General features: G+C 32.1%; 2 protein-coding genes across 3 annotated transcripts in view; one reads left to right on the forward strand and one right to left on the reverse strand.

Moving 5' to 3' along the window:
- LOC108737401 (beta-1,3-galactosyltransferase 5-like) overlaps positions 1-756 on the reverse strand; it is a 14,330-nt gene extending 13,574 nt beyond the window's left edge. The window contains exon 1 of the mRNA XM_018470230.2: positions 461-756. The gene's annotated coding sequence lies outside the window, so the exon portion shown is untranslated. The remainder of the gene's footprint in view (positions 1-460) is intronic.
- A 375-nt stretch (positions 757-1,131) lies between these two features.
- Positions 1,132-4,418, forward strand: LOC108737400 (protein TAPT1 homolog). 2 transcript variants are annotated; one of them, XM_018470228.1, is made up of 6 exons: positions 1,413-1,505; positions 1,566-1,802; positions 1,921-2,185; positions 2,578-2,888; positions 2,972-3,069; positions 3,145-4,418. In XM_018470228.1, exons 2-6 carry the CDS (start codon positions 1,793-1,795, stop codon positions 4,171-4,173), a joined length of 1,713 nt encoding a protein of 570 aa, XP_018325730.1. In that variant the 5' UTR covers positions 1,413-1,505; positions 1,566-1,792; the 3' UTR covers positions 4,174-4,418. The 2 variants fall into 2 exon arrangements, with proteins under 2 accessions (XP_018325729.1, XP_018325730.1); XM_018470227.2 differs by lacking the exon at positions 1,566-1,802 and having other exon boundaries at positions 1,132-1,505.
- Positions 4,419-10,676: the final 6,258 nt, after the last annotated feature.

A 10,676-nucleotide genomic window follows, 5' to 3' on the forward strand; every position in this document is an offset into this window, starting at 1 on the left:
CTAAGAAAAATCTTTCACTACGCCCATGCCACCTTTTTTTTTGAAACAGCAACACCCTGTATGTGTATTAAGTCATTAAATGTAAAAAAAAGGAAAAAATTAGCCTATAACTGTTACATTTGTTTATTAGAACAGTTCGATAGTAACACTACAAAATATTTTTATTTATTGTTATCATTTTTCAAGATTCCTGTTTTTTTACCATAATAACAATTAAATAAATATGATAAAATAATGGCCCTAGAAATGAAACCAAAATTATTTTTTATTTACATTACAGAATTAATTTAGCAAAAGATTATTAGAATGGCAAGGAAAATGTAATAAACAAATTTCAGTGTTTGCGACCGTTAACCCAATGCGGGTCTTTGATCCCTCCTAACCTAACAGTTAATAAACAAATATTCAAATAACAATAAATTATATATACATAAATATAAGAATTAAAGATAAAACATACCGTTTTTTGCTTCGCAAATTCAATTCGTAGGCACAATAAAATAAAACACGCACTACATATCTCATTTCAGCAAAGCCAGTTGGGCGTTACAACTCACAACTGAAAAATCTCGTTTACCCTTTTATACGTTTAAGGATGCTGTACCGATCGATGCTTATAATCGCACATCGCATGCCGGTGTTAACAGTATCATCGAACATTAATAACTTTCGTTCAATACATAATTAAAGAAATGACGAAAAACTTTCTCCTTATCTGTGCACGTACATATTGTACCTATATTCATACATGAGAAACGTCTATGTAGAATAATACCATGCAAATAAGTAACATAGTTACAATGTTTAAATAAAATTAGTCAACTACTAATAAAACCATTTCGTATAAAGCAGTAAATGTTTAGGAGTCATAATTTTTATTTGTACGATTTTAATACTTTACTGTTGACGAATGTAAACATAAAAATTAATCAGACTGATAAATTATGAGACATTATTTCATTGTAAGTATTCATGTTGTATTTCTGTGCATGTTTACAAAAAATAATTCTAACTAAACTAAAAAGAAACTATTAATAAGTAAAAACATTCTTAAAAAAGTATGCGGATTGTGGACAGCACACCAGCAACAAAAAAACTGAAATCATGTGTAAACTATGTGACATTTTCTGTCAATATTTGAATTTTTCAAAATTTGAGGGGTTGGTCAAAATTGTTTGTAATTGCACTTGTTTTCAAAATTGTTTTTCATATGTGATTTCGTTAGTATAACCACTACAGAAATTGTTTATGGAAAACGTAAACAAGAAGAATAACACGAACAAGAATAAGAAGTATTGTCAGTTTAGTGAGGTTAGTAGTTATTCCTGTGCAAAAATGACGGGTAAACATGTCAAGAACCGTGGAAGATGAACAGTTTCCAAACGAGAAAAAAATTAGGTTTCAGTCAACTGCCAAGGTACTTTGGAATAATGGAAATAACATCGAAGATTTAATGAATTATGAAACAGCAAACATGAATAGTGAACCTGAAAAACATGTCAAAGGTGAGTTGTATTCCTATTTGATTTCCTTCACATTATTTTGATCATTTAATTAAAAAATAGATAAGATATCGTTATATGCTTATACGGAAGGAGACACATAGATCATTAGCAAAGGCAAGACGATTTGGCATCTGTTGTAAACTGTGATTACTCATACTTTCAAATAGCAAATATGTTACTTAAATTATGAGAAGAGTTCAAAGGTTCCCTTAAAAACGTTAAATGAAAGTAAGGGTATTTGTACAATATTGCAATGCATACAATAAAGTTATCACACCATACAGGGAATGTGTGTAGGTAATAGGTTTGTCATTTTTATTTTTAAATTTCTGTTGACATTTATAGTATAATAGGTAATTAATTACTTATAGGAATAGTATTTTTAAACAGTTATAAAGTACATTGTATCCTTTAGGTCAGAGTCAAACACCTTCTCTGTTATCATTTCTTCAAGTGGAAGTTACTAGGGGATATTTGTTGGAGCACGATGAAGAACGCTACTCAGCAAAAAGAGAAAAGGTGTACTCTTTTATGAAAATACCAAGAGAAGTTGAAAAATTCATGACATATGGCTTCATGCAATGCACTGACTCATTTTTATATGTTTATATATTTTTACCAATGAGGTTTTTGCTGGCATTGTGGGCATTAATAACCAGGCCAATATCTAAATGCTTTGGGTAATGATTACACATTTTTAAATTTATTATTAACATACTTGGAATTGAAAACTAAAAGAATGCAGTACATATTACGAATATTTCAAATATTTTTATATTAATGTCACAAACAGATAATCTTATTGTTATTTTTGTTTTGACATGCAATTATTTTAGGACCTAAATTTTTGTTTCATTTATTTTGTATAATACAATAATTCAACCGATTTAATCCTTTTAAAGAAAACTAATAACAATTTTAAAATAACTTAAGAGTAACATTCGTTGGGCAGTTTTCTCCTTTAGTAACTTATTCATTGTGAAGACTTGTTAATCGTTTATTAATATGAGTAATCGATTAATAAATTATTGTGTGCCTATTAAATGTTTATCATTCATTTTGTTATTTGTAGTTTACAGAACAGCTCTAAAACTGTGCTGACTCCTGCAGAAATATGTGATATACTTAAAGCCGCTATTGTTGTGATATGTAGCATGTTGATGTTCTATGTTGACACTAATATTATGTACCACTTAATAAAGAGTCAGTCTGTTATTAAGTTGTACATATTTTACAACATGTTAGAAGTCGCTGATCGGTTGTTTTCTGCATTTGGCCAGGACACGATCGATGCACTCTTTTGGACAGCAACCGAACCAAGGGACAGGCGGACTGAACACCTGGGTGTCATACCCCATATGATTTTTGCCGTTGCATATGTCTGTATCCTTTATTAGTTTTATATATTATTTAAGCTAATTACTAAAAACTAGGATGCTTGTATATTGTTCTTATGAAATTTCCAGTCCTACATAGTCTTTTAGTGCTATTTCAAGCAACTACGCTGAATGTGGCTATAAATTCAAACAATAAGGCTCTTCTGACCATAATGATGTCTAATAATGTATGTAACTGCATCCCTTAATTTTACCTTTCGACTCCCTGCCTCCGTTTTAGTAATGATAAATGTTTTATTTAGTTTGTAGAGTTGAAAGGGAGCGTGTTCAAGAAATTTGACAAAAATAATTTATTCCAAGTGTCTTGTAGCGATGTAAGGGAACGTTTCCATTTGGTCATACTATTGTTGGTCGTTACTTTGCAAACTATGAAAGAATATTCATGGAAATCAGAACGATTTTGGGTTTTACTCCCCGACTGCGTTGTCGTTTTGGTAGCTGAAATATTCGTTGATTGGATAAAACACGCTTTTATAACGAGATTTAACGAACTTCAGTTGGATGTTTATAGGGACTACACGACCAGTTTGGCCTATGATATGGCCCAGACCAGACAAAAACATGCCTTTTCAGATCATTCAGACTTAGTGGCCAGGCGAATGGGGTTCATCCCTTTGCCACTAGGCGTCGTAATGATTAGGGTCTTAGTCCAATCAATCCATATAAACAGCTTTTCATCTGTACTGATATGTATCTTGGGATACTTATGTATTGGTTCACTTAAGGTGCTGATAAGCATAATTGTCCTTGGTATGGCATGCTATTTTATTGAGCAGCACAAACAGGAAAAAGCTTTAATAAATTCGCCGTTTAGTAACAGGACTCACAGTCCTAGTCCTTCACTGAACAAAGGTGGTGCTCAAAAAGATACAGCCACAAGTCCTCTTAAGCCTGCCATCAATGTTGACAACAACTCATCCAGTAAACTGAACGAAAATTCGAATGTAGGCTTTAAGTCATCGAATTTAGCGTTAAATGCTGGTGGAGATTGCACCTTGGGTTCCACTGCAATATTTGCGAATAGCACTGTCGACTTGAAAAACGCCACCCTCAATGAAGAATTACTAAAAGTTGAAGGTGATAACATTAAAATAGAACCTGCACCTAAAGTGGACGAAATTATTACGAGAAGTGAACCAAATATAAATTCGGAATATGTAGAAGAGGTTGTTGAAAACCCCGTCTACGAAAATTGTGAACCTGGGTTGAAAAAGAGGGCAGAGTCCGAACCATCGTTGGCTTCGTGTGGAGAGACTGAAAACCTGAGCTAACGCTAGTCCATGTATATCTTGTTAATTTTGTACTTGTATTTTTTACGAAAAGAATAGTATGTTGCATTAATTTATCAATGTTGATCGATCTTTCGCAGTACGATTTGTATTTCGCGTCGTTGTATTAAACAATGCTGAAAGTGAATTATTGGTAACAGATACTTTTTATGTGATTAAAGAAAACCGGGTTGTTGTATTTTAAAAATTGTATGGAAATATTGATTAATAAATAATCATGCACTAAATCAAGTTTATCTATTACACAATTATACTGGGTGCTGACTGAAGTAAATTGAAATATAACGTTCATTTATCTGTACCTATTTAAACACTACCTCCGTATTGCTATCAAGTGTAGATAGAAAAGATGACTATTCTATTACGAAAGAGTTGCCTCTCATAGAGTTTCCTGTTTTAAAAAGAAAAATAGAACCTTTCTAGAACCATATCTGTCAATCTTTTATAATACCTAGTTTGCTTAGAAACTGACTTGCGCAGAAACTTTAAACAGCACGTGATGAAATAAAACAAGCAGTGAATAGTTAGCGTGAGTAAAGAGTAAAGGCTGCAAATTTTCTACGTTTAAGCTCGTTTTCTTTCATAATTTCTAAAACGATACCTGAAAACTACAAGTTTACATATTTTGAATTCGTGTTGCTTTCCCTTTGTTTCGTGAGGACCTCTAACACCGGTCGAAATACTTTACATTCGTTGTATTTAAATAGACGTTTTATTCATTTTGTAGCGCAGAAGTTGGTAATAGTACAAAAATTGGTTCGGGATTATAATAACGTGATAATTCGGTATGTAGTGAGTGTTTTTGTGCTCGTGAATTTCGTGGTACAGTTTTTGACTTGATACAATATCTAGTGCAAGTGAAAAGTGTCGAAAAACTGAAAATGACTACTGCTTAGGTAAGTTTATCATATTGATAATTGCATAATTATAAGTTTAAATTTGAAGCGTTATTTATTTTGGTACGTTAGTTCCAAAAGTAGGTACTTTTTCGTATTTTCTATTGTTAATTGCCGTTGTACATTTAGTTTTCATTCAGAATAACAGGTACATATTAAGATTTATTGAAACATTAACATAATAAATTGATTTAAAGCGAAATGCTTGTTAAGGTAAAAAGCTAATTTTAAGACGTTGCAGTCCCATTTTCGCATTTTGCAATTAGTAAACAATTATATATTATATAAAAAAGTTTCTGATAAACCAAGAAATACTAAAATTGAAAAACTAAAGTTAAAGTAGACGGTACTCTTTTCTAGCAAAAATTTATATGTTGAATTTCGTGGTACAGTTTTTGACTTGATACAATATCTAGTGCAAGTGAAAAGTGTCGAAAAACTGAAAATGACTACTGCTTAGGTAAGTTTATCATATTGATAATTGCATAATTATAAGTTTAAATTTGAAGCGTTATTTATTTTGGTACGTTAGTTCCAAAAGTAGGTACTTTTTCGTATTTTCTATTGTTAATTGCCGTTGTACATTTAGTTTTCATTCAGAATAACAGGTACATATTAAGATTTATTGAAACATTAACATAATAAATTGATTTAAAGCGAAATGCTTGTTAAGGTAAAAAGCTAATTTTAAGACGTTGCAGTCCCATTTTCGCATTTTGCAATTAGTAAACAATTATATATTATATAAAAAAGTTTCTGATAAACCAAGAAATACTAAAATTGAAAAACTAAAGTTAAAGTAGACGGTACTCTTTTCTAGCAAAAATTTATATGTCATTGCTTATAACAAATACTATTCTTCTTAAATAATTTTCAATTTCTAGAATGTATTATTTTAAAGAAACGTTTACTTTGGAATAAACACTTTTTATTTGATGCATCACACGTATTAAAGATGTAACTAAGGTACTTTCTTATCGCAGACCCTCGCTCGAAATAGGCATTCGAATGCAAGCAAAAAACTGGCAGTGACTTTCCTATGCCCTTGTAAACTACAAGTAACATGTTTTTATGTGGTTTTAGATGCATTTTTATGTTAAAATACATCGGCTTAAGTAAAGTTATTTAACAGTGTGTAATTTGTACACGAAAATAAAAAATGTGACAGGTATAGTCTCTGTTGTAAATGAAGATACAAAAGAAGAAATAATTGCGTAACGTTGTAGATAATTTTATCGACAACTATTTGAATTATTTTTGTTACAAAATTTTCTATTTTCGTACATAATAACATAGTATGACGAACAGTTGCGTTTTATACCCTAACTTTTGTTTGAAAACATATACTTCAAGAATATCTAAAACAATTTTTGCTTTGAATTAAACATGATTTATATGCACTATAAATTTTATATTACTTTATGCCTTCTATAAAGTAATTAATTATTGTTAAAATAAATAATAGTGATTATAATAAGTAGTTTAAAACAAATTAAATTGTAATACCAGCGCCCTTCTGTTGTAAACTTATTTATAAAAGTTATGAACAACATTTATTGCCTTATTTTTGATACAGAAGTTAATAATATAAACTGAATTTTGTGTAAAACTGTCCGAAGAATTGAATTTTATAAATTATATGATCTGTGCTGCCATCAATAGTGTGGTATACCAAGGAATAGAACGTGCTTAACAGAATTTTATTTTGCCTGTCTTGTTAAGAAACACTGGCGATTTAGTTATTACGGAGTAGATGGCGCAACAATGTCTTTTGATAGAAAATTAAACCTTTAAATATTTAAACGGAAAACGAATTTTTGCTAATTAGTAAATTATTCTCAGTAAATTTTAAGATGTATTACTTTCAATGATTAAACATCAAACATAAATAGATAATTAATAAAAAGTATGCGGGTAGATGTTACAGCTTTTAATACATTACAAAAGCTTTTAGAGACATTTTTTCTATCCTTTAACTAACAAATAAAACAAAATAATTGTTAATTGATTCAGGGACACTATTCTCAATATAGTTAGCAGTAATCTAAAAGAAACTACAGATTTGTTCGTTGAAGGGGTGTTTCTATTTGTGATTTGTGCCACTTGGTTGCCATTTTCTACTTAATTCACAAAACAGGATTAATGAATAGATTCATACAAAGTGCAGGCAAACGGTTTTTCTTCACAATTTTAGTTTCTCATTTCCCAGAAATAAATTAGAGGACAACATGTCTTTGGTGTATTTGATAATAATTTTAAAGTTTTCCCTTTTCTGTTGTAAGTCAAAAGAAGATAATACTAAAATGGGAAGATAGATAGCTATTATACTAAATAACTTCTTCTAATATTGAAAAATATTCTTGTCAATATGATTTATTTATTTTTCTAATGTGGATATAAAATGGGATTTTGTTCCTTAAAATTTTCTTTCTTTAAAAAAAGAAATTGTATGTAAAGGCACTAGATACTTATATATTATGTAAATGGAATTTTGTGTATAACTATCACAAACGAAGTATATCTTCCATCCTATGAATGGTGGGGGATTTCCAAAAGGCTTATTGATTTTGGTGGAAAAAGGAAACATCAACAGCGCGCCGTCGTCGATTCAAGGTAAACCTCGCGAGAGAGGCGTCATTGTCAAGTTTACGTTAGAGTAAAGCTGAATTTCTGTTTCACTCATTGAAAGAAAATTGTGTGTAAATCAGGGGCATATAAATATACAAATATATACAGATTTATATATTACTAGCAACCCGCCCCAGCTTCGCACTGGTGCAATGCTGATACTAAATGTATTTTTGTTATGTTTAGATTATTATCGAGGAGGGGAAATCTTCAAAAGACACCCCCTGAACATACTAAATATACTACAGAATGTCTTTATATACAACATTCACAGTTTTTTGTCATTAGACAATACAAACCGGCCGGTACCGCTGCAACCGCTATGTCCCTGCATTTTAAATCTGTAATATCTTCGAAAATATTAATTTAAATTACATGCTGTAAAGGGCCATATTGATCTATATTAAATGCACAATGTATTTAAGGTACTTCATTGGATAAGAATTAATGCTATATTGCTTAAAATCGCTTCGTAAATAAGTCATTATTTCTCATAAAAAGTAAAGGATAAAAAATGGTTATTGTGGGTTATCCCTAAGAGATAGACATATACCATCGCGGACTTTTTTGTAGACCTTTTTATGAATTACAATACTGTACTACAGTTTTTTGAACTATCTCGTAGGGTTCAGCCAGCGTTTGCAATGTAAGCGCGAAAAAATGTGTTTATTTACGACATCACATCAGAAACCTCTAGAATTATCAGTGTTTCCTTACTATATTATGCATGTATTATACATATGAACCTTCCTTTTGAATCACTCTATCTTTAAAAAAAAACTGCATCAAAATCCGTTGTGTAGTTTTAAAGATTTAAGCATACATAGGGACAGACAGCGGGAAAGCGACTTTGTTTTATACTATGTAGTGATATAGTAAAAGGCAAATTTCGTTGTGTACAATAACAAGATAACACTAGCGTTAAAAAACTAATCACTATACATATTTTATTACGTAGGTACTAGGAATGCAATACTTACTTTATATTTACTTTAATTCAAACTTCCGGACGTAAGGACATCTTCCTTACTACATCAGACTCCCCTGGCAGTATCCGATATGTAGAGCCTTTTGTCCCACATATATTATTAAAGAATAGTGTTTTCATTCTCTCTTTCCCACCCCCTGTTAACCAACAGGTAGCCGGTTGGCCTTCGTGTCGAGAAAAACTATTTTCCGTGACGTTAGCTAATGAATGGTCAATGAGACGACGACGCCCTAACGAAAATAGGTAAAGGGGATGCTTTTATTTAGAACAAAGTTGTTCTAAACGAGTATCGGCCACTGGGGGGTGGCGGTAATGGGTGCAAAATGCAGTTATTTTAATGTTGAAGTGTGATATACCTCGCCCACCCTAGTTGCGGCTGCCCTGAAAGGGGGTCGCGGCGGCGCCGTCCAGTGACGTGAACGCTTACGTAAGCAGCGACGCTCTGACGTAAGCGCGATTCGTTTCCGTGGTTACACCGTTCCCTGAAACATCGAATCCAGAATGGGAAAACAGGCGATAAACGAGCAGAAGCCGACCTAGACAGTGACATTGCCGTGAAAAACACGCGTTTAAACCTATTGAAAAGCGAAATTGTTTAATACGTGATGAACATCCAACGACCCTCAATCGATATGCACACGCTCGTGAATTATTTTAACGACTTCGACTTTATGAAACTGTTGAATAAATATCATCATAAGTTCGTCAGTCCAAAAAGACTGGTTGGACACGCACCTCTACCCTTTCCTATTTTGAATTAATCTTCGTATTTCCCTAAAACTAAAACAACTCACATCCTTAACTATTTGCGAACAGTAATCTAATCTAGGTCTTCCTCTACCCCTCCTAACTCCCGTTTCTGCCTCTAATATATCTCTGACTAGTCCTTCATGCCTGAGAAGGTGTCTTACCAACGTATCTCGCTTATTTCTTATTGACTTCCATAGAGTCCTCTGTTCTCCTATTCTTTTTAATATCTCTTCATTGATAACCTTCCTTATCCACGGGATCCTCATCATTTCACTATAAAACCACATTTCGAACGCTTCTAACCTTTTCTTTTCCGCAGCGTCCACCGTCCATGTTTCGCACCCATACAGCGCCACACTCCAAACTTCTTTTTATTGACGGCGACTCGACCCTGCGTTATCCTCTGCTTTATATCCCTACTACTTCTTCCGTCCTGACTTATCTGACTTCCTAGATACCTAAAATAAGTCACTTCTTCTAATTTTTCGTCTCCTATCTTTATATTCGCTCTTTCCCTACTTTTTTTCCAGTTGCATACCTGTATTTATGTTTTACTTTTATTTATTTTCATACAATACTGTTTTATCAATACCGCTTTGAATAGAATGTCATAGAAGATTATTGCAAGTAATACAGAAAACATTAAACACAAACTGTCCATTTTTTTATTGTTTACTTCAATTAGCCGAAATTTGCATTAAATAACTATTAATTTAGAGGAGGCGGAGGCGCCGAACACTTTCTTTCTAAGAAGTGTAAATCTTTCGTATAACACGAAGAATAAAGATTATTAACCTAAAACATGTTAAACATGTCCTGAATGTTAAAAACGTATCCAGCATTTATCTTACAGTTCCCGAGGAACTTCTTATCATTATATACGGCATGCTACTTGAACTTGTGGTGTTCAGTAATTTTTTGCATTAGATAATACCTAAGTATAAATCCATGCTAGTATGAATATAGGGTGAGTTTTGAACTTGGACCTTTCAACTAAGACACGGGAACACGAATTATTTCCAAGGTAAAATTATTATTTAATTGGCATTCTCTCAGTTGTAAGTAACCATGTAACCTTTGACATTATAATAAATGGAAAGAAGATGTTAAAGGTAACGGTGTGCAAAATGGGGTATAAAATTTCATATTTCTCAACTGACTAGCGTACCTATATATTATGCAGCAAATAAAGACGTAATGACAGGGCGGTTTCCTTTAAATTT

This window comes from Agrilus planipennis, unplaced genomic scaffold, assembly GCF_000699045.2.
Source record: "Agrilus planipennis isolate EAB-ADULT unplaced genomic scaffold, Apla_2.0 scaffold159, whole genome shotgun sequence".
In the NCBI taxonomy this organism is placed as follows: Eukaryota; Metazoa; Arthropoda; class Insecta; order Coleoptera; family Buprestidae; genus Agrilus; species Agrilus planipennis.